Source organism: Triturus cristatus, chromosome 9 (assembly GCF_964204655.1).
Source record: "Triturus cristatus chromosome 9, aTriCri1.1, whole genome shotgun sequence".
NCBI classification, from domain to species: Eukaryota; Metazoa; Chordata; class Amphibia; order Caudata; family Salamandridae; genus Triturus; species Triturus cristatus.
The window spans coordinates 132,549,871-132,577,804 of record NC_140592.1 but is presented as its reverse complement, the minus strand read 5'-3'; the positions used below and the strand labels follow the sequence as shown (position 1 = coordinate 132,577,804).

Below are 27,934 nucleotides of genomic sequence, written 5' to 3'. Positions count from 1 at the left end.
AGGAAGCACAGTTGGTGGAACAGGCGAATAATGCAGGAAATAATGCAGGGAATAGACCTAGGTATGCAGGGAAAGGAAAGGGGAATCTTGAGGAAGCTAAAAAAAAGTTCCCATGTCACAACTGTGGCCAACTGGGACATTGGAGATCTGAATGTACCAATCCACCATTAGTGAATAATGAGGGAAAATCCTTAAATCAACAGGTGCAGAACGAGGGGAATAATCAACAGCAGCAACAGCAGAAAGTTGTGAGACAGCAGAGTCAAGAGCCAAAACCGCCCTTGCTGCAGAATAGAGGAGCACAAAAGTATAATCCGGATTCGGGATTCTACAATGATGAGCAGGTAAATAAACCAAGGCGTTCTAACCAGGTACAACAGTACTTGTTAAAGAATGAAGGGAGTGAGTCTGATGGTGATTATTGACGGTGCCGAAGAGAGGAGGAAGAGTGCATACTTGGTGCAACTCTAGAAATAGACCAGGCAGGACCATTTGTGGATGGAAAAATAAATGAAGAAGGTGTTACTTTTTTAGTAGACACAGGTGCGACAAGATCAACTGTCAGGTCAACAGATATTAGAAATCTTCCTCTCTCGGATGAAGCAATCCAAGTAGTTGGTGTAGCCAATACACAAATCAGAACACGTCTTACTGAACCAGTAAGAGTACAAATAGGGAAATTCTCAGACATGCACAGATTTATCGTCTGTGACACAAGTCCAGTGAACTTGTTAGGTAGGGATTTGTTATGTAAAATGAACTGTACAATTTTTTGTACACCAGATGGAATAGCTTTTGAAACACCAGATGAGGATGTTTTGTACCGAATGACTCTAGAAAATAGAGAGAGTGAGTTAATTGGTGCATATGCTGTGTTTGATCCAGAGGATTTGCCTCAAGAGTTGAGAGACACAGTGAAAAGGACAGTTTGGGATTTTACTGGAGAGGATGTGGGATTGATGAATAATGTAGATCCTGTGAAAATTTCAGTGAAAGAGGGAATTACTTATCCTAACATTCCTCAGTACAAAATGACACCAGAAATAATTGAGGGAATAACTCCTATAATTGAGAAAATGATTCAGCAGGGAGTTCTGAGAGAACTACTGAGTAGTCTGTGTAATTCACCGATAATGGGGCTAAAGAAGCCTAATGGGAAGTTCAGGATTGTACAGGATTTGAGAAAAGTTAATCAAATTGTGGTGGCATGTTGTCCTATTGTGCCAAATCCATCAGTGATTTTGTATCAGATTCCACATGATGCTGAGTGGTATACAGTGATTGATTTGTGTCATGCTTTCTTTTCAATTCCATTGCATCATGACAGCCAGCCGATTTTTGCATTTAGATTTGGCCAGCGTATTTTAGCATGGTGTCGTATCCCACAGGGGTATACGGAGAGTCCTTCAATATTCAATCAGTTATTGAAAAAGTCATTGGAGAGTTTGATCATGCCTGAAAGTTCAGTATTAGTGCAGTATATTGATGACCTACTTGTGGCATCAAAGACACGTGAAGTTTGTGAAGTAGATACTATAGCTTTACTGAATCATCTGGCAGATGGAGGGTTAAAAGTATCTCCAGCTAAATTGCAGTTCTGCAAGAAAGAGGTGCATTATCTTGGACACAATATTGAGAAAGGTCTGAGAAAAGTGACTGATGACAGGATCAAAATTATCAGGGAAATGAAAGCCCCAAAGACCCAGAGGGAAGTGAGAATGTTCCTGGGAATGGTGGGTTATTGTCGTCAGTGGATAATTAATTTTTCGCTGATAGCAAAGCCACTGATTAAGCTGACTAAAAGTGAGATGACAGACCCATTGGAACTAGATGGGGAGCAAATGGCAGCATTTGAAGAGCTGAAAAGCAGAATGTGTGAAGCCCCTGCTTTGGGTATGCCAGATTATGAAAAAGAATTTGAATTGTACTGCAGTGAGAGAAATGGATATGCACTTTCAGTGTTAATTCAGAAGCATGGATTACTGAGAAGGCCTATTGCGTACTTCTCATCGACACTTGACCCTGTAGCTGTGGGTTTACCAGGTTGTCTGAAATCTGTGGCTGCAACATGCAGAAGCCTAGAACAGAGTGAAGGAATCATAATGGGATATCCTGTAAGGGTATTCGTACCTCATAATGTGGCAATTCTTTTGACGAGAAGCAGAACTCAGTACATGTCACATAGTCGGTTGACTAAATATGAAAAAGTCATTCTGGGAGCATCAAATGTGACTCTTGAGAGGTGTGTGAATGTGAATCCAGCGACATTGTTGCCGGATATTGAAAATGTGGGTGTGAAAACAGAAGATGATCACAATTGTTTGGATGTGCTTGATTACTGTACAAAACCGAGACCAGACATAAGGGATCTTCCCTTGCATGAGAGTGATCATGTGTTGTTTGTGGATGGATCATGTTTGAGGAATGATGAGGGTGTGATATGTGCAGCATATGCAGTGTGTAAGGTTTCAGAAGTAATGGAAGCATCATCATTGAAAGGAGTGAAATCTGCGCAAGTTGCTGAATTAGTTGCATTGACAAAAGCTAGTGAAATTGGGAAAGATTTGAGAACGACTGTGATGACTGATAGTCAGTATGGATTTGGAGTTGTGCATGACTTTGGCCAACTTTGGCTACAAAGAGGTTTCTTGACGTCGAGTGGGACTCCAATAAAGAATGCTGAAGTGATTGGGAAATTACTTGAGGCGATACAGCTGCCTAAAGAATTAGCAGTTGTGAAATGTGCTGCTCATGGACAAGGAGATGATTTTGTGACAGTTGGCAATAGATATGCTAATGACATTGCACAATATTGTGCCAAAAATACCCAGTCCATTAATCGGGAACGAGAGAGTGAAATGTCTTTTTGTTCTGTGATGTTTACTAATGTCTTAGAGACATGGGATGAAGTGAAACAGTTGCAGGATGAGACAGAGGAGGAAGAAAAGAAAGATTGGATTAAGGCAGGTTGTGCCCCAAGAGAGACAGACCATGTTTGGGTCTATAGAGATGGCAGACCAGTAATGCCGAATTCCATGCTGTCAGCAATGGCAAGGATGTATCATGGCCAGGGACATTTGGGAAGGGATTCAATGATTAGGTCTTTTAAGCAAACCTGGTACAATGCAAAGTTCAGGACAATTGCAGAAAGTATCTGTCAAAGATGTTTGATTTGCCAGCAATTTAACACTGGGAAAAAGACAGTGGTGAGTCTGGGAACAATAGGCAGAGAAGGAGGTCCTTTTACAAGAATGCAGATTGATTTCATTGAAATGCCCCAAGTGAACAGACTGAGATATGTACTAGTGGTAGTCTGTTTGTTTTCAAGATGGGTTGAGGCCTATCCGACTAGGAGAAATGATGGAGTAACAGTGGCAAAGTTACTGTTAAGAGAGTTGATTCCTAGGTACGGATTTCCGGTAACGATTGAGTCTGATAGAGGTGGACACTTCTATAATGAACTCATGAGTTTGATTTGTGAAGCATTAAGCATACAGCAGAAGCTACATTATGCATACAGACCAGAGGCTTCTGGTGTGGTTGAGCAGATAAATGGCACAATCAAGAACAGGATTGGTAAGATGTGCTTAGCCACTGGCATGAAATGGCCGGATGTCTTGCCTCTAGTGCTAATGACTATTAGATCTACTCCAGATAGAACTACTGGTTTAAGTCCGCATGAAATCATAATGGGACGTGCAATGCGACATGCATATGTACCTGTCAATAAGTTGATGACAATAACTGATGACATGATTTTGGATTACTGTAAAGGCCTGGCTGACGCAGTTCATTCTGTGTTTCACCAGATCGGAGAAGAAGCTACTACACTTGAGAAGAAGCAAGCTCATGATCTGAGTCCAGGAGACTGGGTGAGGATTAAAGTTCACAGAAGAAGAAATTGCTTGGTTCCGAGGTGGGGAAGACCAAGACAAGTCATTCTAACTACGACGACTGCAGTGAAGTGTGCTGGTGTGAAAAACTGGGTGCATGCGAGTCATACTCTGAGAGTTCCAAACCCAAAGGATGGGACTGGTAGAGAGTATTTTGAAGAGTCAGATTCCAGTGATGATGAAGACCAAGAACCAGTGAGAAAGAATCAAAGTTCAGGAAAAGAAGCAGAAAAGGCTTCAAGTTCAAGAGAAACATTGAGAATCTCAGAAAGGAGATCAGATTCTGAAAGAGAGCCTGAAGTTCCAAAAAGCAGTGGAGGAAAAAGAAAAGAAAAGAGCAGTTCCACAGAAATTACTCCTGAATCAGAAGAGGAGGAGATTGAAGAACCACTTGAGATTATATCTGAAGAAGTAGGGTCAGAAGAAGATAGAGAGGGACAGATTGCGGAAGACCCCCGAGGAGGTGTAGGGAACACTTCTAATAAGCTAGGTGAAGGGACAAGTAGACAGCAAGAATATTGCGTGTCGGAGACCCGAGGAGGGAAAGAAGTAGGGAAGTCTCAAATAGTGGTGAAAAAGACTGTGGAGCGAAAGAAAACTGCTGAAGAACAAGAGCGAAAGAAAACTGCTGAAGAACAAGAGGCATTTGAAACAGAATCGGATGAAAGTGAGAATGGAAAATCAGAGGGTCGAGTTCTGAGAAAGAGAACTTGGATTGGAGAAAGAAATAATACAGAAACAAGACCGAAAAAGGTCGTAAGAGGAGATTTTTGGCCTAACAACAGAGTAAAGAGGCTGAGATACAGACTGATAAGAGGAAATACATCAAAAGCTGAACAAGTGAATGAAGTGTCGAGTCAAAACGAAGTAAAAAGGAAGGAGCAAAAGGAGTCAAGAGAACTTGAGGAAATAAAGAGAATTAGAAGACCCAACCAAAAGTACAGATCACCGGAATGGTCTTATGTGGCACTGTCTGAAGAAGGAGAAGAAGAAACAGTGACTCGAGATAATCCAGAGGGGATCTTGAGAAAAGTGGTTGAGGAAAAGGAAGAATCTGTTGGAATTTTAAAAGTTATCCTGACTGACATTGGAGAAGAGTCAGATGCACAGGATGTTGTTGATGATCTGATACAATTTGATGTTGCTGAAGAAGGAGGAGTGAAAAGTGATGAATATCCAAATTGAGTGAACTGAAGAAATCACTTGGAGAAAGTGAAAAGGAGAAAGTCTGAAACTCAGCTGTCTGAAGTAATCCAAAGTTTGAGAAATTACAGTAGTGGAGTAGTAGAGGCTAAGTCAAAAGACAAGGTCAAAGTAGTAAAATGGCTAACATAGAGAATAATCAAAGTAGATGTGCCTTCTTAAAAAGATGGTGTAGAATGTGCTGCTGCTGTACTGGATTATTAATGCTACTATGGGGTATTTTAGCTTTATTAGTTACATTTAGAGTTTCAATAGGTACATTTGAGATACATACTGAGAATGAGACAAATGTAGAAAAGAATTTGCAAAAAGTAGTTCCAACTAGAATTAGTAATACTTACATGCATAAAGATAGGTCAATTAATGATTTTTCTAGTAATGTTTTTTCAAAGTTGTTATACGAATATGTGAAAACAATGGAAGTTAGGGATTGCTACGTTTGTATGCAATTACCTGCATCCGTTTCAGAGGGTGTTACTTATCACCATTTACCAGCTACGTATGGAATTTCTTGTAGTGTATTAAGTAGTGTTTTTTATCTCTTAGGGAAAATAGATTATAAGATGTCTAACAAAGTTAGTATTTTTGGGCACTTGCCAATGAACAAAGAGCTGAATCCAGCTAAAGAAGCTAACATTTTTGGTGAGATTTTTATTGAGAAAGAAGAATTAACATTAGATTACATTTTTAAGAATAATTTAACTTGTAGTTTGGAAGAAGAGGAGAAAGCTTTCCTGAACATGGTGGAGGAAAGGAGATTGAGTATGCATGAAAAGGCAGGGAAATATAAAGTGAGTGAGACAATTTGGGACATTGAGATGGGAAAAGAATTGAGAAATGGAGCTAGTCCAACTTTAGCTTTAGATGCACCACAGAAGGGTAGGCTGTGCATTACAAGAGGGAAATCCCAATATGATACATATTTTGTTGGGACTAGTGAATGTCATGATACATACTTCATTGCAACAGGATGGGGTTTCAGAGGTGGAGAAGATACAATTTTTCCAGGAGTGTATTATGTTTGTGGGAACAAGGCTTATTACAAGTTGCCTGATCATTGGTATGGCACGTGTTATGTGGGCCTGGTTTTTCCAAAGATTTTTCATATAGATAGAATAGAAGATGTAGAACATATTAATTTACTAATGCGCTTCAAGAGGGAAACTTGGTCTGAAATTGTGGGTGACATTTTTGGAGCTTTAATTCCAGCAGTGGGAATTTCTTTAAATGCTAATGGGATTCGGAAACTGTCAACAGTGGTGGATCGCTTATCGACAAATACCGCTGGAGGGTTTCTTTTGGTGAATACGGAATTAATTGCCGTACGTGCCATGTCTATGCAAAATAGACTTGCTCTTGATATTCTATTGGCTAAGGAGGGTGGAGTTTGTGGAATGCTGAAAGTTCAACATTGTTGCACTTACATTCCAGACGAAAGCAAAGACCTGAAGGTCTATATCAAAAATATTACTGATTTGCATGAAGAATTAGTACCACTTGAAGCTGAAAGTATCTGGACTAAAATAGCTAATAAGGTGATAGCTGTTAAGAGTTTTATTGCAAAAATAGGTAGTGCTATTATAGGTAAGATATTATTTCCTTTAACTTGTATAATTGTTGCTTTATTGATATTGAGATTGGTGTGTTTGTGTTGTAATAACAGGGGAGGGAAAAATAAATTAATTAAAAGAAATAATGAAAAGAGAAATAAAAGGTTGAAAAGAGAACCACAAGAAATTGAATTAGAAGAATTAAGGGAGAGTGTCTACTTAGAAACAAAAAGGGATGATGAAAGAGTGTCTGGTGTATAGTGTTGTGTAAGGAGGAAAAAGACATTTCCAATTTCTCCTAAAATGGGACTAAATTTTCACAAATTTTTTTTTTTTGGGTTATTTGGTGATAAAATCACCAAAGGGGGGATTGCTGGAGCAGGATTTTCTAATGAAAATCTATAGGGTTTTGAAGCTCTGGTTTGTCTATTTGTTATAAGGTAACATTATTAATTATTAATTACTAATTATTTGTTTTGTGTAAGTGTTTTACTTACCAATATGTATGTATGTATTAACAAGAGAGAACTACACGTGGGAACACGTATGTGTTGCTATTAACAGTGTGCATGTTTTATTAAATAAACGTTGCTGAGTGCTGTTTATTTTAAGCACGAAATGCTTTTGAATTAATGCTTTTCTGTGTTGCTAAAGCTAGATAATTACATACACATAAGGGTATTAGTGGGGTTAACACTGTTTAATCACTATGCTGTGGTAACGTTGTTTTGTCTCTTTTAATTAAGATGGTCCATTTTGGCCTAACCAAACATGTCCGCCGTTTGCAGCCTGGCCTCGAGTGAGAATTTGTGATGAGAAAGCCTTGCTGAACACATTTGATCACAGTCCTTGCCTGGTTAAAACTTTCCGTGAGGACAGCAGCAGTTCTGGGCAGGTTTCCAGATGTATTGGACAGCCTTGGAGGACAAAGGAACTGTTAAGAAAGAACTCTGAGCATTGTGTCATCGCTGAAGAAATGTGGTTGCTAAAGGATACATTTTTATTTTTGGTTCCTGTTCTGTCTTTTTATTTTTGTGATTTCCTGAGTGGAGATTTTCCAAATGTAGCGATGCTACATCCTTTCCTGCTCGCTCTGCTCAGCGGTTCGGCGGATGTGTAAACATTTAATGTTTCTTTAATATTGCAAGTTTCATTATAAATATACTAGACTAGAGAGGGTCTGCGTTCGTTCATTGCATTCGGGATTTTGATGCCCAAACCTGCGTTGGTGAGAATCGATGCTGAGAGGACGGTGACTTGGGAGATTTCTACTGAGAGACTTGTCCTGATGACCCATTCTGACATTTAGCTAGAATAGGTAATTATGAGAAAAAATGATTTATTCTGATTAATTTCTTTTGACTAATTTTAGATAAAGAATCATAATTTTAAATACGGTGTTGGTGATTATTTCTTGTCAATTATTGAGTACTCTATTTGATTATTGATGTATAGATTGTTTATATTATGACAATTGCAATAGCTAGGTCTTATCGACCTCGGTTTAGATGTGGGGTTTAGGAGTTTAGGAGTTTTCTTTCCACAGGTTCAATGCTGGTGGAGTATTTGAGTTAATGTTAGTGAAATGGGCCCTAGTGTATGGTCAGTGTATGTGCGTGTAACTGTGAAATTACTCTATCCGTGGAAGTAGGGAGATTTTGTACACCCCAATCTGCATCAGGTTCACCGCCATCGTGAGGCCAATTACCACCCGCCAGATTGTGATCGTTACGATTGCCTGTTGTACCGCCCGCATCCACAGAATGGTGGCGATGTCTAGCAGGCATCGTTCGCCAGACTAGGAGGCTGGATTTCCAAAACACTGGCAGGGATTGACTTTGAGGGCCCATTGTGGGGCCCCCCCTCGGGCAGGGACAGTTTGAATTTGAACTTGGGGGGGGGCATAGGTGTCCCCCTATGTTAGAGTCGGGGATCTCTGGTTGGCGCAAGGTTGCCCTTGTGTCAAGCAGGAACCCTCTCCTCCACGTCAGGGCGCAGGATAACCCCTCGCGAATGACCCTTGCTCACCCTCTAGGTGCGTGGCGTGAGCAGCCAAGGCGATTCCTCAGGCGTTGTTGGTTAAGCACTTACAATCATACACACAGTAAATACATCAATCCCCCCAGAAACGGACACCAGGCTTGGATATATATAAAAATACGCTTCTTTATGTAAAAATACGGTATATATATCTCAGCAGACTTATCACAAGACCAATAACGTTTTCGCTATGCCACCAGGTTGTACAGCAGGCAAATGTTCTTGGTTCGTAGTTTCAAATGGATAGCTTGTAGTCTCTTTACTTGTAGCTCCAGTACTCACAGAGATCGGCTCCTGCGAACGGGGAAATAAGGCGTTGCGGGCCCCGAGCCCGATACTGGACTTCTTCCGTGATTAGGAGAGTCGGCACAGGTCGGTGCGACTCTCAGCTTGGGACGTGTTCTTGGGTCCTCAATCAGCAGGTGTGGGCAAGTAGGCAGGCGCGGCCCGCGACCCTTTAGCACGGCGGTGCAGGAGGGTCTCCACAGCGGGGGCGGCGCGGCCTGAGATGTCCGAGGATAGCGAAGCGGGGTCACAGGGCACAGTCAGTGCAGCTGGATGACCCGGCGTAGATCACAGTCGTCGGACGGCTTCCGGCAGGAGGGGTGATAGCGCGTTCAGCGCACTCCAATGGCAGGCGGGGACAGGGGTGCAGGCGGCCTGGCCCGGGGACAGAGAGCGGCTCCGGACGGAGCGGGGCTCTCACGGGATTGCGGCAGGCGAGCTCCTGAGTGTCACGGCCCTAGGAGGGGCGATGAGGGGCGCAGTCTCTTTTCCGGCGGGATGCACACACGGCTCGAATTGGAGGACGAGCAAGAAGCACAGAGAACCCACTGTTCCTGGGGTTCAGTTCAGGGGGCAAGCTCAGATCAAGCCCTTGGAGAATGTTCAGGCACAAAGTAGCAAAGTCTTTTCAGTAAGTCTCTTCCTCTCCTTTCTCAGCAAGGCAAGCAGCAGGCCAGCTCCTCCAGCGTCTTCTTCTCCTTCTAGTCGGGCAGAGGTTCTTTGTGGTAAACAGGATTCCGATTTCTTAGGAGCCAGGCTCCTACTTTTATACCATGATTCTTTTGTTCTTTAGCGCCAGGGGGCCTAGGCCTGGCTCAGTCCAGTTCTGGAGCACTTTGTTATGGTGACTCTGCTCTTTCCTTTCAGCAGCAGGGCAGAGACATCAGCCGCCCCACAGGGGGTGGCGCCGGCTTTGTGGTGGCAGAGCACAGGTCTATTCAAGAGTCAAGGTGTACTCCTCCCACCCATCCAGGTGTAATCTCTCTACCCACCACCTGGCAGCCAACCTGTCTCTGGGGATTCCCCAACCCTGCTCCTTACTGTTGCCGGGCAGAACACACACACATACAGCAGAGGCGGACTGAGATGGTCAGGTCAGTAAATACTAACTTTCTAAAAGTAGTATTTACAAACCCAGGATATTAAAACAAACTTGACTACAAGAAGTATTTTATCATCCTGAGCTCAGGCATACTAAACTTGACACTTCTACCATGCTCTCTGAGTCCACTGGGGTCACAGCGTTGGCGTGATCCCGGCAGCCCATTCTGGCCTATGGAGAGCAGGTAGCCTTCAATAGTGAAAAGCGACAAGGGCTGTAATTCACTACTAAGACATGCCACACACATCAGGGCATGTCCTACCTTATGCCTACAATGCACCCTGCCCTCGGGCCTACCAGAGGGGTGGCTAATATGTAGGTAAGGGAAGGTTTAGGGACTGGCAAGTGGGGGCACTTGCGCAGTCAGCGCGACGGTCCCGGACCGCGCACAGGGTCTGCAGTGGCAGACCCTAGACACATTTTACTAGGCCGCTTCTGTGGGTGGCACAACCAGTGCTGCAGGCCCACCAGCAGCATTCGCATTTACAAGCCCTGGCACTCCTGGTGCACTTTACTAGGGGCTGATAGTAAACCGAATAAGCCAAACATGGAAACCAATCAATGTATACATTTTGCCATAGGGAGAGCATATGCACCTTAGCACTGATCAGCAGTGGTAAGGTGCCCAGAGTCATAAAACAGCCAACAACAGGTCAGAAAAAATACTGGAGGAAGGCAAAAAGTTTAGGGATGACCCTGCAAAAAGGGCCAAGTCCAACACAACCCCCTTCCAGCCAAAACGCAGGGTAGACCAATCACCACCGTGATGGTCTTCCCTGCTTGGGGCGATAGAACAAGGACCTGGCCTGCAACTGCAGGGGCAGACTCCATTTCTACGCCAATCTGAACCTATCGGACTCCCTCTGTCCATACTCTCAGGGCCCACCAAGCCAATCCATGGGGAACCCTTCTCCTCACCTGTGGACACCACCTGTGCAGCACCTAACCTTAACTGGCCCATAGGTGTGTCCCAACAGACAGACAGCAAAATGCTACAGTGGCCACTGACAGTAGTCAGGGATGAGACCCAGGCCGTATGCCTCTCAGGGCTCTCAATCCTCTGTGGCGCCAGGGAGCGGGGGGCATTAGCCCCAGGTGCTTGGCACCCTTTGTCCATTCTCCCCCTTGTCAGGTAAGGTATGACATCCTGGCACTGACCCACCAGCCCCAGGACTGTACCCGGCGGCTGGACCCAAGACTGGGGTGGCCTCTCCCACACCCGGTCCTTCTCCTTGAGGCTCTGTACCCTCCCACCCGGAGTGGTACCCCCTTCCAGAATTGCCAGGGCACCTGGGGCAGGTGTCCTGCGCAATTCGCCCACCAGTTCAGGTGTTCTATCCTGCAACTGGGCGTCCAGGTCCGGGGGGACACCCTGAACCTGGCCCTCCAACCTAGGGTCTAAACCCGTCAGTTGAGCCGGGGTCAGAGGCGAGGACTCCCTCCCTCTGCACCCCCTCCCAGAGTACTGCCCACTCCCAACTGGCGTGGTACCCCCAGAAGAAACCTGGGTCAGGACACTGATTACAGTAGTCCCACCCTTCAGGTCAGACAACACCTGAACCTGGCTTCCCAACCCTGGGACCAACCCATGCGGCTGAACGCTCACCTGGCACACCAGGACTTCCCGGGGAGCACGCATGCCCCCCCTGAGGGTGACACATAACTCCTGTGTCGTGCGACAGTCTGCCTGGCGCTGATCTCCCGACCCCTGTCCATCTGACAGTGCCTGAAGGTCCCCCAGGACAGAAGTGGTGTCACCATGGTCACTCACGGGGGACGCAGCCCTTCTGGCTGGCCCCTGACCCACTGGTTCTTCCACTGGGGACTCTTTCCCCCTCTCACCCCTCAATCTGGACCTCTGCACCCTCCCAACTGGAGCGGTACTGCCAGACACCAGAACTGATGGAGGTCTGATTACAGACATTCCTAGCTCACCAGACACTAGGGGATCCCGCACGACGGGCAGCCCCTCAGGACAGACTAGGCTCCCCACCTGGTGTTCCCTCAAAGAACCATCCAAGCTCTGAGACTGAGGTTGGGCACTACCGGGACATAACCCATTCTCACTCCTTCCCCTTACAGACAGGACGTGAGGCCCTACACCCCTCTCACTATTACAGGACCTAGCTGGGCTACTCTGAGCCACTTCCACCACACTGGGTTTGAAGATACCTGGACCACTCATCGTGGGATCACTCCCCAATGCCTTTCCAGACCCTCCGGACTCCACCAAAAGGTCTGCCTCCAATGTGAGCTCCCTGCGGTCAGAGAACTCACTCTCCAACAGGTGTTGGCATAGCTCTGGAAACCAGGGACTTAAAATATGCTCTCCCACAATTGAATCACACAGCCCCCTAGCAGGGTTAACCAAACTATCCTTCACCTTACCATCCAGTGCCTCACACACGTACTCCACACCACTCTCCTGAGACTGGCAAGACAGTATCGGACTGTCTCTGTCCCACAACCCACACTCTTCTGGGCGGTCTTCACATTCACCCACCAGGACTTCAATTTTGGGGGAACCCCTCTCCCTGTACCTCTCAGCTAGAGTCAGTAGAGTGTCCCTCCCTCCACTAGGACTATGAACCCCTGCGCCAGTTACCCTATTCCCTTCAGGGACACTGCGCACTACTGGAGCTACCTCATGCCCTTGAACCTCCTGGTGTATGTTAACCCCCTCCTTCAAGTCAGGCGCCACATCTCTGGGTGTGCGTACTACTCTCTCAGCACTGTAAAACTCAATATTGCTGCCACCAGAGGGAGAGCGGTCTAAACTCTTGATCTTGCGATCCAACTCCCTCATTTTTAGATCATGATCCATTTGGCGTCGTTGTGCCTCCAAGGCCAACTTCTGCTTCTCCATTTCCATTTGTCCTGCCAACTTTGCCATCTCCATTGCATGCGCCCTGTCGGCTGCCCTGTCTGCCAGCTCCTCTGGGGACAGGACTCTGCTGGGCTCCACAAGGTTGTCGGGTGGGACGATGTCCCCCGCATTCCGTGGGTCTCTTGACTCCTTCCAGGCTCTCAACGCCTTGGTGTACTGGGGCTTCCTCTTGAATCCAGCATGGGGAACTCGGAATTTTACACTGTAGCCTTTCAATTGCTCTATCGTGTAGCCTTCCAGTCTCTCCCAATCCACCTCATCTATTCCGGAAATCACAGAGAGTGCTCTTCCAGCGGAGAGTGAGCCAGGCATGGTTGCAGTAATGGCAGATGTCTCAAAAAACCTGTGGCTGCGTTATTTGGTCTGCTCTCACTATCTGGTGATTAATAATTCACTGTATGCAAATTACAAGTGCAAATCCGAAATCCCACCGCTGCCACCAATGTTAGAGTCGGGGATCTCTGGTTGGCGCAAGGTTGCCCTTGTGTCAAGCAGGAACCCTCTCCTCCACGTCAGGGCGCAGGATAACCCCTCGCGAATGACCCTTGCTCACCCTCTAGGTGCGTGGCGTGAGCAGCCAAGGCGATTCCTCAGGCGTTGTTGGTTAAGCACTTACAATCATACACACAGTAAATACATCAATCCCCCCAGAAACGGACACCAGGCTTGGATATATATAAAAATACGCTTCTTTATGTAAAAATACGGTATATATATCTCAGCAGACTTATCACAAGACCAATAACGTTTTCGCTATGCCACCAGGTTGTACAGCAGGCAAATGTTCTTGGTTCGTAGTTTCAAATGGATAGCTTGTAGTCTCTTTACTTGTAGCTCCAGTACTCACAGAGATCGGCTCCTGCGAACGGGGAAATAAGGCGTTGCGGGCCCCGAGCCCGATACTGGACTTCTTCCGTGATTAGGAGAGTCGGCACAGGTCGGTGCGACTCTCAGCTTGGGACGTGTTCTTGGGTCCTCAATCAGCAGGTGTGGGCAAGTAGGCAGGCGCGGCCCGCGACCCTTTAGCACGGCGGTGCAGGAGGGTCTCCACAGCGGGGGCGGCGCGGCCTGAGATGTCCGAGGATAGCGAAGCGGGGTCACAGGGCACAGTCAGTGCAGCTGGATGACCCGGCGTAGATCACAGTCGTCGGACGGCTTCCGGCAGGAGGGGTGATAGCGCGTTCAGCGCACTCCAATGGCAGGCGGGGACAGGGGTGCAGGCGGCCTGGCCCGGGGACAGAGAGCGGCTCCGGACGGAGCGGGGCTCTCACGGGATTGCGGCAGGCGAGCTCCTGAGTGTCACGGCCCTAGGAGGGGCGATGAGGGGCGCAGTCTCTTTTCCGGCGGGATGCACACACGGCTCGAATTGGAGGACGAGCAAGAAGCACAGAGAACCCACTGTTCCTGGGGTTCAGTTCAGGGGGCAAGCTCAGATCAAGCCCTTGGAGAATGTTCAGGCACAAAGTAGCAAAGTCTTTTCAGTAAGTCTCTTCCTCTCCTTTCTCAGCAAGGCAAGCAGCAGGCCAGCTCCTCCAGCGTCTTCTTCTCCTTCTAGTCGGGCAGAGGTTCTTTGTGGTAAACAGGATTCCGATTTCTTAGGAGCCAGGCTCCTACTTTTATACCATGATTCTTTTGTTCTTTAGCGCCAGGGGGCCTAGGCCTGGCTCAGTCCAGTTCTGGAGCACTTTGTTATGGTGACTCTGCTCTTTCCTTTCAGCAGCAGGGCAGAGACATCAGCCGCCCCACAGGGGGTGGCGCCGGCTTTGTGGTGGCAGAGCACAGGTCTATTCAAGAGTCAAGGTGTACTCCTCCCACCCATCCAGGTGTAATCTCTCTACCCACCACCTGGCAGCCAACCTGTCTCTGGGGATTCCCCAACCCTGCTCCTTACTGTTGCCGGGCAGAACACACACACATACAGCAGAGGCGGACTGAGATGGTCAGGTCAGTAAATACTAACTTTCTAAAAGTAGTATTTACAAACCCAGGATATTAAAACAAACTTGACTACAAGAAGTATTTTATCATCCTGAGCTCAGGCATACTAAACTTGACACTTCTACCATGCTCTCTGAGTCCACTGGGGTCACAGCGTTGGCGTGATCCCGGCAGCCCATTCTGGCCTATGGAGAGCAGGTAGCCTTCAATAGTGAAAAGCGACAAGGGCTGTAATTCACTACTAAGACATGCCACACACATCAGGGCATGTCCTACCTTATGCCTACAATGCACCCTGCCCTCGGGCCTACCAGAGGGGTGGCTAATATGTAGGTAAGGGAAGGTTTAGGGACTGGCAAGTGGGGGCACTTGCGCAGTCAGCGCGACGGTCCCGGACCGCGCACAGGGTCTGCAGTGGCAGACCCTAGACACATTTTACTAGGCCGCTTCTGTGGGTGGCACAACCAGTGCTGCAGGCCCACCAGCAGCATTCGCATTTACAAGCCCTGGCACTCCTGGTGCACTTTACTAGGGGCTGATAGTAAACCGAATAAGCCAAACATGGAAACCAATCAATGTATACATTTTGCCATAGGGAGAGCATATGCACCTTAGCACTGATCAGCAGTGGTAAGGTGCCCAGAGTCATAAAACAGCCAACAACAGGTCAGAAAAAATACTGGAGGAAGGCAAAAAGTTTAGGGATGACCCTGCAAAAAGGGCCAAGTCCAACACCCTACATTTCCCAGCACCATGTGGCAGGCACCAAATGGTGCCTGCCACGTAGCGCAGGGAAAAGCAAAGCCTGCCTTTTTAGCATTGCAGCGGGTGCTGCAGCCAGCAAGACCCGCCGCAATGTTCAAAAATGCCTTTTGCAGCTGCCGCGGTGGCGGCCGCACTGTAATATCATATGTGGGACCACCACCTAATAGGCGGGTGGTCCCCATCACCGGGACGATGGCGGATGGACAGAAGTCCGTCCGCCATCGTAATCAGCCCCTATGATAGCACAATATATTAGTAAACAATATATTTACCATTCATATTAATGACAAAAATTATACCTATTAGACACCTGTACACATTTGAAGTAGTAAACTCAAACTGCAGAATCCCCAATCATTTTTTGAACCAAGCAAATATTTCTTAACTATGAATACTGTGGCTGCTTATGCTGTAATGAAGATCACTGGTCAGTAGACCATGTAGTTAATATTTATTTGGGCAGAAATGTAAGCCACAGTATTTTATTTACTGGTATGTTTTGTTTCATGGTTTTCACTTTTATTTGCGCTATATTTGCTTTTACTTATTTATTTCAAGTATGCCACACACTTTGGTGATATATTTAGGACCTGATCTGTCACCCAATTTAAACTTTCTCCTCGCAATAATTTCCAGAATCCTTAACATCTAGTAAATTCGAACAACTCTATAATAGATTGCTAATAAATTTTGATATGAAAGATATTTGCAGTATTCACAGTGTACTAATGAAATTTCTTCACTTCAGATGATTTAATGAACTGCAAGTTTTTAACAAAATCACTGCAAGCATCAGTTGTAAAATCCACATCACCAAAATTTGATGCAGGAAAGAAAACAATACATAAACAACTGACTTAAAGGAAAAGCAAATATATTATGGGATAGAATTTCTCTATATCACAGATTGAGTATGTAGAATATATATTGTGTTAGCTATTTGTTTGACTAAAATGAATCTAGATGTTTGCTAAAAAGGTTATTCAGAGTTGTGTGCCTCATTTTAAGATCCGCAAATCGAACATTCAGCTGCTGAGTTAGAGGTGCCATTTCTGTCACACTAGCTGAGGTTGGTCTATCTTTTTAAAGATCCCCACCACAAAGTTAGGGGTTTATCCAGAGAGCAGCTTGCTTGATTCAACATTGACAGTGTCATTGATATGCTGTGTTTTTAATCGCAGCACATCTGGGAAAAGTTTGGTGATTCTCTACAAGACCACCATGTCTCTCTTGCAAGAATGTTATTCTGTCATACAAGGTGATGGACCAGACATGATGTTGGAAGTTAGTTTTGAGGACATGATAACTACCCAATGGCATTCTTCGCTCTACAATTAGAAAGGTTGCCGTTGTCTGCTCTCTTTGTACCGCATGAAAGCGCAGCGGCGGGTGGAGTGGACTTCTCACATTTAGTGGTACAAGTAACATTAAACCACACATCTCTAAATCAGAACCGCAGGTAAAGAAATAGGCATTTTCTATGGTTCTACTCACTTTGTATCCTGTTACTTCAGACTCGTTTTCAAGCGCTCTAACATGTTCCCAGTTGAGGAATAGTTTGGAGTCGGTTATATTCCAAACTAAATTTCCAGGGGGCTGATTTGGAGCTAGAATGAAATAAAAAAATATTCAAAATGATAGCACATATTTCACAATGCTGATATGCAAATTATAAATTAATGATGATTGCTTGCTGTTCTGCCATGTGTCCATTCTCTCCCAGTGAAAGTCGTTCTGCCCTAATTGGTTAGATGCAATTTAAAAAGGGGATCAATTTATATTCGCACCCCTTCAAAAGAGGCTTGTTGTGGTTCTGTTTGCTTCTATGTAGTCCCCCGTCTCATTGGTTTAGGAATATAAAACAAGCATAAATTAGCCTCCTGGTTGGGTTCTCAATCTCACTAATGCAAAAGTTGTTCAGGGTAGCACTTTGACCCCCTCGCAGGTTTTCAGTGTTAAAATAAAGCAGGTCAAACATGCTGAAATTTATCAGGGGAAAAGACATGTCACAGAGGCAAAACATGCAAAATTAGGTATATTAATTACTAGTTCTTCATGTTAATACTCATTATAAAGTTGAAAGTAGGATGAATATCTCACCCTGAGTAAATAGTATTTACCACGTGTGGTACAAATCACCCCCTATTCTGCCCAATTGGTAATGAGGCCCTGTGTGTATTATAGGTAGGGCTCCCGGTTTTATGGTATTTATTTTTTTGCCATTTCCGTCTGTATTTATCCATATTTTTTTTTTTTCAAATTTTATCTGTATTTATCCATATTTACTTATGGTTTGTGGAAAAATGAAGCTGAAATTAGTATATTTCCACATTTATTTAACCTGTAAATATGCACTCATACTTAAATGCCTACCATGTTTCAATGCTGTAAACACCTGCAAAAGACAAATCAATGAACTTAAAAGGAAATATGCAAATTTCAGGTTCAACCTTGTGCATATCTACTTCTGTTACAGCCTCTTTATTAAAATTCCTTTCTTTTTTAGCCCCCTAACCTATCAATCCACTCAGCCATAGGCCTGGCAGTCATGGAAGACAGTATTTAGAATTACTCAAAAAGCAACCCAATTTCCGTTTTTATCCACATTTAAAAATAAATACAGACAAGAAAATAAATGTTTTCTGTCTGTATTTATCTGTAAAAATCAGTAAAAACGGAAAACTGGGAGCCCTAATTATAGGTAAATCTGCATTGTTATTCTTTCTTGTAACAAAGCATTATGTTTGCTCAAGGTATGTACCTACCAGGTTTTTTTGTGGTAGCATTGACAGAGGTACTAAATGGTCCAGCCCCAGCACTATTATAGGCTCGCACAGCGGCATAATAATGAGTGTTGCTCATTAGTCTTGTCAGGTTCACAGAGGTCACATTTCCAGCCACACTTATGCTTCTGGAAGTTTCATCATTACCTTCATTATTCCAATATCGGACCTTAAGTGAAAAAAAAAGGCTATTATTTTTTGTTCATCCTGAACTGTACACATAAGATGACACATATGAGCATATAAAATGACAAAACATGTTACCCATCAGCATTGTTTTTGCATTTTTTCTAAAATAAATATTTGATGACTCTACTGGAGCACACAAATAAAAGTATTAGTTCCATTCAGCTGTATACCATATGTAATGTTAAATTGTTGCAGAAATTTTGTACACCACAGTATACACCGTTTCTACTGACTTCAGGCACTAGTTACATTTAATTTGCCAGTAACCCTAAGCTGTCCCTAAAAATGACAAAAGAGGCTAATCCCATAGATGGGTACAAGGACTTCCATACTCCAGCGTAACCCTCGGCCATGGGTAGGGAAAAGAGGGGGATAGTGACATATATCCTTAATTCATCACCTTGTAAAATTCAGAAATTCATTAATAAATCACCTCTTTTGGGGTATGTGAGGTGGGTGAGCCATGGGACACACTTCTAATAAATTTTTATAACAATTGCTTTGATAATGTAAGTAGTGGCAGACCTGGATTTAGCCATACAGTCGGTAATGTCCGTGCATCATAAGCCTATGAGAATCATTTGGGTAGGAGACTTCAATGCACATTATTGCCCATGTTTAGCCATATAAATCTGAGGGATTGTGGATGAGCATGGTGAGGCCCTTGTTCATTTTAAACATGATCCCTATGGAATAGCTTTGAACAGTCTAAAGATGAAGCTAAGCCTCAGACTGTGTAATATAAAGGCGAATGAGAATGGAGGCTTAGTACCCACGTTCTTTAGAAATATCTATGTGCCCACTATTGATAATATTATGGCCTCTGAAGCACTAGAAGACTTTGAGACTAGCTTGTCTGGGTATAGTGGTCATGCACTCCTAGAAATTAGGGTGTGCTTAGCAAAGAAAATAAATAATTTGTTAAAGCTGGGATTTAGAAATGGTTTTTCAATCAAATGGGAAAAAGTTGATCATTCATCATTTCTCCTATCCATCCTGCAGCACACATATGGCTGAGGGGAAGGCATGTTTAGCTCTGGAGACTAGCCCTTTGAAGATAATCACTGCTTTTTCAGCTATTGCCTCATGTGTAAAAAAGGCCCTGAACAGTAGGACACGGGCACTGCATGCCCAAGTGAGGGGTTGGTTTGTTTCTGATTGCACAACAGCCAGGAATCAGCTGCAAAAAGCTCTTCAGCAGGGACCAAGGGACATGACATTAATAAGGCTAGCATGTGTGAACTTTAAACAGACTAGTGCCCCTGCAATGGAACTCATAAAAGATGCAGCACGGGAGGTTCTTGTACAGGCCAGCGCCCTCAGAGATAGTAGCTCTTTTTGGAAGGTGATCATTAATAACTATTTCAGAGAGCCTAAGGAACCCTTAACAGAGGTACACATAGTAGAGGAGGCATGGGTCAGCCATTTTACGGCTATCTATGATAATTACTCCATCCCGAGTGTAGATCACAGTGCCCAGAGTATTCCCGGATCTCAAGTGGCACAGAGGACAAATAATTCACAGTGCATCTTAAAGTCTGTTAATTTGACTGAAGTTAAAAGGGCCTTGGATGAAAGAAGCAAAGGTAAGGCTGCAGGCCCAAATGGGATCTCCCTGGATATGTTTCCTGAGCAGCAAGATCTATGGGTCCGCTGCTTTAGAACATTTTTAATGGTATTGTGGTAACAGGACATCCTACTTCATGGAAACTGTCCATTTATAATTCCAATCTATGAAAAAGGTGATAAAGCCCTATCACAAAATTATCGGCCCATATCACTCTTGGATGCTGCTGCAAAGGTTATGAGGTGTACTTTACTTCATAGACTGGAAGACTGGGCAACCACTAATAATATATTAGTTGATTCACAATATGGTTTTAAAAAGAGGATGGGCACAGTACACCAATGTCTGAATATGAGCATTATTACAGGGAAATACACAGTGGCGAAAAAGGAAACAATATAACTATCCTGTATGGACCTCTCAGAAGAGTTTAAATGAATATGGAGGATCCAGGGGTAGAGGTGGGAATCATCACTTTTATTAGGCAGTTGTATTGTGATGCTAATGCCCAAGTGCAATTCAGCACAGAAGGCGAATGCTCAGGTAGCGTTAACATCAGAAGAAGGGTTGGGCAGGGATGCATTTTAGCCCCTTCCTGTATTTCCTGCATACAAAATGGATGGAATCAGTTTTAAGGTCACGAGTGAGGGACACAGCGAATATTAGATCTCACTCCCTCCCTATTTTACTTTAGGCAGATGATGCAGTATTGATTGATTGCTTGAGAAGGGAGAGGGTTGCAAAGCTTAATTGATTATATCGCTTTTATCTCCGATTTGGATTTGAAAGTTAATGGTACCAAAACGTATACCGTGACCTGCAGCGGTTAAACCAAGGAATAAACATGTCTTCTATGCTGAAGTGATCAAATTGAGTGAAACCCCAACCTTTTCCCGGCTGTGGATCATTGCTGGATCCCCATGATAGCAACTAGGTGTGCTCTGATGGAGAAATCTATCAATGGGATGCCTTTCTTTATTAAGAAAATAATTGGATACTAAGCCGCTTAAGAGAGTAAAAGTGTAGCGATGGTTTCATATGACACTGGGGTATGGAGAATGGCTAAAACACAGAGCATCCAAAGGGTGGAAATTGTATTTAAAAAAAATCTTTTAGCTCTTCCCCCAAATTATTCAAACGTCAATTCTCATTCTGAATTGGGAGTCCCATATATAACAGATAGGATTAAGATGGCTCTGATTCTGTGGTGGCACTCTAAGTGGTCACGAGAGGAAATAGGTCGGAACAAACTGATCCTCGTGGATAGCTTGACCTTAGACCATGCTCTGGAGATCCTGTGGTTGAGATATGTAAAGTCTTGTAAAGAGATCTGATTTGAGGATCTTTTCAACAACGAGATTCTTGCAGAATGCTTGTTAAGGGCAAGTTGAAACTCTGTGCTCAGAATAAGGCCATGAGGAAAAGATGGGAGGTGGAAAAATCAGAGTCATCTGTTGTTGCCTATGGTATGATGTCCCCCAGGAGGGTCTACAAGCTTACCTGACCCTAGTGCAAAATGCCCAGCACCGGTTTATTCTGACCAGATTTAGGGCTAATTTGTTGCCACTGATGATGGGGTTCCCTGCTAATTGCAATTTCTTCTCAGATCTTTCACCATGCCCCTGTGATGGTGTGTCCCCCCTAACAAATTTGCACATTGTATTATGTTGCCAATATTATCAATACAAAAATGAGTCCTACCTCTTCTTAAAATATATAACATTAAACAGTGCAGCCCAGCTCTGCTATTTCTGCAACAACTAAACAACCCACTGGCCTGCTGTGTAATGAGTTCTTATCTATGCAGATTTGAAAAAGAAGGAAAAATTTGCCGGTGGAATCTTTTTAAACAAGTTGTATCTTTGCATGAATATGAGTTTTATTGTTTATGAATTTTAATGTGAAATTGTAATGATGATTGTTTTTATGTACTTTTATGTTACCGAAGAGTAATGAATTAAGTTTATTCATGATGATGATGACTATTGTTGATCTATTAGCATCCGGATGGAATGATGTATGCTGTAAATGTGTTTAATAGGGTATAATCTATTTTAATATTGGTTTTGTGTTTTGCCTAAGTCTAACAGAAACTGACAGATGTATTACTTATCACTGAGGTCCTACTTGAGTATTGCGGTATGAATGGAAAATGAGGTGAGAGAAAACATGTATTTGGGATGGACAGACATAATGAAATGCTGAAATAGGATAACACTAAAGGAGAGCAAGGAACAGCGAGGAAAAGAAATTAGGGCCTGATTAGGAGTTCAGCAGACGGGTTACTCCATCACAAACATTGACTGGTATCCTCATCCCCATATTACAAATGCCAATGGGTATAATGCACTTGTCATTTGGTGTAGGGAATATCCATCACATTTGTGGCAGAGTAACCCTTCCGCCGAACTCTTATTCAGGGCCATAGGAGTATAAATGTTGTTAAACGGTAGGCTTTCAGAATGATTGTCACCTACATTATATGATACGTGAGAAGAAAAAAGTTCAAACGATTGGAAGATAATAGTGGAGAGGAGGATAGACAAACAGATGATGAATAGATATGGTAAAACATAATCTTCAGGGCATGTAGATATTGATGGTGAAAAACAATTGGTCCGTGAGGCTGAGAAAGGAGCTGATGACATAAAGCTTTGTGAGTCATCCAAATAAATGGGACAGGCCAAAATGGAAATTAGACATACTGCCATCAAGAGTGGTAGTGTAGGCAGAAAATAGAGGTAATAGTGGCATGAGCACAGCTGTTCAGTACAATATTGACATTCCGCATGATTTGCTGCATGCTGTTGAATAAAGTTAGTGCCACCCAGGCCAGAAACTTTGGGCTTGTTAATGAGACAAGGAGGGTGACAGTTGTAATTTAGTTTTATATAGCACTCAAATACCTGAAGGTGTCTTAGTGGTGGTGGTTAAACATCAAATAAGAAGCAGTAAAGCGGGAGCTGGACACTGCACTTAACTGAAGGATTCAGTAAAGAGCCAGGTCTTCAATTGCTTCCTGAATTGTAACAAGCTGGGTTGGCAACACAAAATTTGTGGTAGTGAGTTTCCCCCAACAAAAGCATAATGTCTTTCTAACCCATCTTTCTTTATTTATTCTGGGGACAATTACCATTTTAGCAGAGCTGGATCATAAGGGGCCTACTCGGTGTGTACCAAGTTAACAGATTCTGAAAGTATACAGGACCAGTCCAGTGAAGAGCTTTATGTACCAAGCAAAGTGCCTTGAAAATGATCCTCTTCCTGACAGGTAGCCAGTGCAGGCCCAGCATTGACTGGGAAACAGATGTAAACTTAGACATGTTTAGAAGTATTCTGGCTGCTGCATTTTGTATGGATTGAAGTTTTTTCACCTGTTGCTTATGGGCGCCCAAGTATAGGGCATTACAGAAATCAATTTTGGAGGTAACGAGTGCCACCATCACAGTCTTTCGTAGGTTCTGAGGAATGAATAGGAAGATCTTCTTAAGGACCCTAAGCAAAAAGAAGTCTGAAGAGGTGATTTGATTTATTTGTTCTGAGAAGTCTAGTTTAGTGTCAGCAATGACACCCAGGTTTCTCACTTTTTGCTCTGGCAACGGAAACGGACCGAGATCAGAGGGTCACAATGACGAGTTACAAGGTGGTGTCCCTTCCAAAGAGCAGGACCTCGATTTTTTGTGAGTTCATGTTCAGGCAATTCCTCTGCATCCAGCTTGGATATGAGATATGCAGCTACGAAAGTTATTTGCCTCCTTTTTTACGTCTGATGATATAAATACCACAATTTGCGTATCATTGGCGTAGGAGAACACTGCAAGACCATAGCCACGGATGAGATTGATCAAAGGGGTAACATAGATGTTAAAAGGTGTGGGGCTAAGAGAGGAGCCCTGAGGTACCCCACAGGGAAGGGAGAAAGGAGCAGGACTAACTTCTCCCATCTCCACTAGTTGTTGCCTGTCACCAAGAAACGAGCTCAGCAAAGCCAGAGCGGAGTCCCGAAAGCCCAACAACTGGAGCCGGTTTATGAGGAGCAAGTGACGGACTGTGTCAAAAGCCGTGGAAAGATCTAATAAAATCAATGTGGTTTTGCCTCCCTTGTCAATCACCATCTTCAGATCTTCCCCTTGTTGGAAATGCAAGACATCGGACTCACCCACAATAAAGTCTCCATCTCAGGTTTACATGCAAACTCAGTACGATCTGGCTGAGATGTTTAAGGGGTCAAAGAGGGCACATCTGGAGGCTGGAATGAACAGCTCTGGAGTCCTCAGTCTTAAACTGGGAGGTAATGTTGGCACCCACCATCCTCTTCCCCCTGCAGATATTACAGTGACGTTTTAAGTGGTTTCACGCTTACAGGGCTTAAAGAGGTACCCCATACACTTCTCCTATTGTTTGTATAGAAAAGTGGGCAACGTTTCATTTGTTATTTTTCCTTGTGTGTTGAAACAAAAGTATCTTCATGAAGCTGAATGCTCTCCATTACTATGGTGAGCATCCTGCACATCATGGAAAAACAGAAGCTAACAAGCATTGGTAAATGTATTAGGTGTCACCTGTGTGATTATATTGTTTTTTGTTTTAAGTTGTAGCTTGCAGATTGGTTGTACAATATAAGTTACAAAAAGTCTGTTAAAGTGTTATTACTTGTTTATGTACAAAAAGGCAATATATTGTGCTGTTACTAGTGGTATAGTGCAGGAAAGAAAGGGCAACATTTTGAAAAATGAAATGAAAGAGGGAAATAATAGAGTTAATTGATGTAATAACGATGTGATGTGATCAGAGGCATTCTGACAACTTTTGGGCCTGGTGCCACTGCACCTGCTGCACCATTCAAATCATGCCCCTAGTGCCTGCAAGATAACTGCATTTGTGACTGCCTTTTTAGTATTAAAATATAGCAATATATGGTGATTAGAGGGGTTCCTAGAGCTTTGGGCCCTGGTGTCACTGCACCTGCTGCACCGTTGGAATCATGACCCTAGTGCTTGCAAGGTAACTGCTCTTGTGACTCTTGTGAACTATAGCAGTATTTGGTGCTTAATGGGAATCCCTAGAGCTTTTGGGCCGGTGCCACTGCACCTGCTGCCCATTTTAACTGCAAGATAAAAGCAATTGTGTCTGCCTATATAGTAGTAAAATATAGCAATATTAAGGGGCAGATGTACAATAACTGGCGCATTCCTGCATACCAGCAGGGATGCGCCAGTTATTTTGCGTCACGGCAGACACCTCTTGCGCCACCATGGATGCGGCGCATTTACAATGCGGCGCACCATGGGGCAAGAATAGACAGATGCATGACGCATCTGCTGCCGTAAAGGTGACGCATTGCTGGAGTCGCGTCGCAAGCGCGACGCAGCTCCAGCAAGGCTCGGGGTGCCCCTATGCCGAACATGCTGCATCAATCCTTACGCCTGCTTCAAGCAGGCGCAGGGTTTTGACGCAGCATGGCTGTAAAAGTGACTGAGTGAAATCTTGCAGATTTCACTCAGCCACTTTTAGGAGGCGTTCATGCGCCGGAACGCCCCCGCCTGAGCCGGAACGCCCAAATGTGGTGCAGGGCTTTACAACGTGACGCATCTCCTTAGATGCGTCACGTTGTAAATACCCCGCAGCATGGCGCTGGCTTTGCGCCGCCGCTGCGTCACAAAAGTGATGCAACGGCGGCGCAAATGTGGCGTACGGGGCTTGTAAATCTGACCCTAGGTGTTTAGAGGAGTTCTGACAACTTTTGGGCCCGGAGCCACTGCAGCTGCTGTAGCATTCAAATCATGATGCCGTTGTCTGCAAGGTAACTGTACATGTGACTGCCTGCTTATTAGTAAAATATAGCAATATTAAGTTTTTAGTGGGGTGCCTAGAGCTTTTGGTCCTGGAGCAGCTGCACCTGATGCACCATTCACATCAAGCCCCTTTCAACTGCATGGTAACTGCAATTGTGACTGCCTGTTTATTAGTAAAATATACCAATATTATGTGTTTAGAGGAGTTCTGACAACTTTTCGACCTGGTGCCACTGTACCTGCTGCACCATTCAAATCATGACACTAGCTCCTGAAAGAGAACTCCAATTGTGACTGCCTGTTTAGTTGTAACATTTAGCAATAATTGATGTTTACATTCAAATCAAGTCCCTTTTAACTGCAAGGTAACTACAATTGCGACTGCCTGTTTATTAGTCAAATATAGCAATATTATGTGTTTGGAGGAGTTCTGACAACTTTTGGCCACGGTCCTACTGCACCTGCTGCAGCATTCAAATCATGGCCCTGCTGTCTGCAAGATAACTGTACTTGTGGCTGCCTGTTCAGTAGTAAAATATAGCATAGCTCTTGAATATTAACTTTAGTTTTAATGTGCAATGTTTATTAGAACTTTTAGATTTTGATCAGATTGACCAAAAAAAATTACTTTAAAAAAATAAATCGTATAGTGCCTAAAAAGTACAAAGAAAAGTATTGAGGCATGAATAGGAAAAGCCACAAATGTTCTAAGGCTAAAGCATTTTCTTTGAACAACTAAGTAAAACAAAGCAAGCATTCGAGCATACTGTTAGAAACTGTCTGCCTTTTCCTTGGGAAGAGATTGTATCTTGACATTAAATGGGGCTTAAACAGTGTGAACAGCTTTTGTAGAAGTATAGTAAATGTGTTCAGCCAGGAGAAGTTAACACAAAAAAGTACCACACAAAAGTGAATGATCACAGTAATTTGGCTTGGGAACTGATAAAAGCCCCTTTTAAGATATTTTAAATACAAGAGATTTCACAAGCATAGCACAAGCACTGTGTAGTCGAAACCTAAAAACCTTACGTTGAACAATGTACCCCGAAGCACAGTCACTCTATTCCTGAGTAGAGTACATTGGATTTCAGCAGCTAGGAAATCATTGTGCATTTCACTGCACCTTGTCTTGGGACATGCAAGGGTGAGTGGGGTTCTGACGACAAGGAGCTTGTGAGTACAGGGGAGTTTGCTTAACAGAGCTATGGAATAGTGGAAATAGTGCCCAGAACTGTGGGGTGTCCCAAAATGCTGTATCTCGAAAATCCATCCACCTCTACTCACATACTGCTTTCTAGTGGTGAAGGCCTCATTTTTCAAGTGCTAGCTTTCATAATCCTTGCATTACCGAAACAATGAGAACCTCTCAACAACAGGACCTCTGAATCTCAGTCAACTTTGAACAACCTGGAGAAGGTGTTTGCTCAGTCTCAATTATGGAAAAGAATCCATAGTGCAATTCATAGTGCAGACAGATGTGGAAACTGATGTCTTAGGGGCTTCTTCTGTCGCCACTGACCTCCATAGTGTTTACTACCTCTAAACAGCATTATGCTGCTGTCAAAAGAGGGGCCTTCACATTTATGAAATAATATAAAACAAGACCCCACATATTTGGTGTTAATATATTTGTTCACAAAGATGAAGAATGGTTGAGAGTGCTCATGCAGCTGAGAAGGGAGAATCCTAAACTCCTAATGCAGTTTATCTCTGCAACGTGGCTGGTATTACCAACACCAAAGCTGATTGGTTTTCTCGATTCTTCTACTCAATTGATGAAAACTCTTTTAGGCTAGGCAGATGACTGTTGTCTGCGGTAAGACATGAAGAGTTGTATCTTTCTTACATGCCCATCTGATTATTCCGTGTTGACATCTGGCTGTGAAGTGAATGGATTCTAGGACACCTTTTAATGTGTTGTTCCAGTAAAGGTTTTA

At 43.9% G+C, this 27,934-nt stretch overlaps 1 protein-coding gene across 2 annotated transcripts in view; it reads right to left on the bottom strand.

Annotated features, from left to right (window-relative positions):
• The window catches only part of LOC146797512 (contactin-3-like), an 869,316-nt gene that overhangs the window by 19,895 nt on the left and 821,487 nt on the right, over nt 1–27,934 (bottom strand). For both annotated transcript variants that reach the window (XM_085624528.1, XM_085624527.1), the window contains 2 exons: nt 18,429–18,615; nt 17,158–17,270 (listed from right to left, as the gene is read on the bottom strand). In XM_085624528.1, the coding sequence (XP_085480654.1) occupies nt 17,158–17,270; nt 18,429–18,615 (300 nt within the window). The remainder of the gene's footprint in view (nt 1–17,157; nt 17,271–18,428; nt 18,616–27,934) is intronic.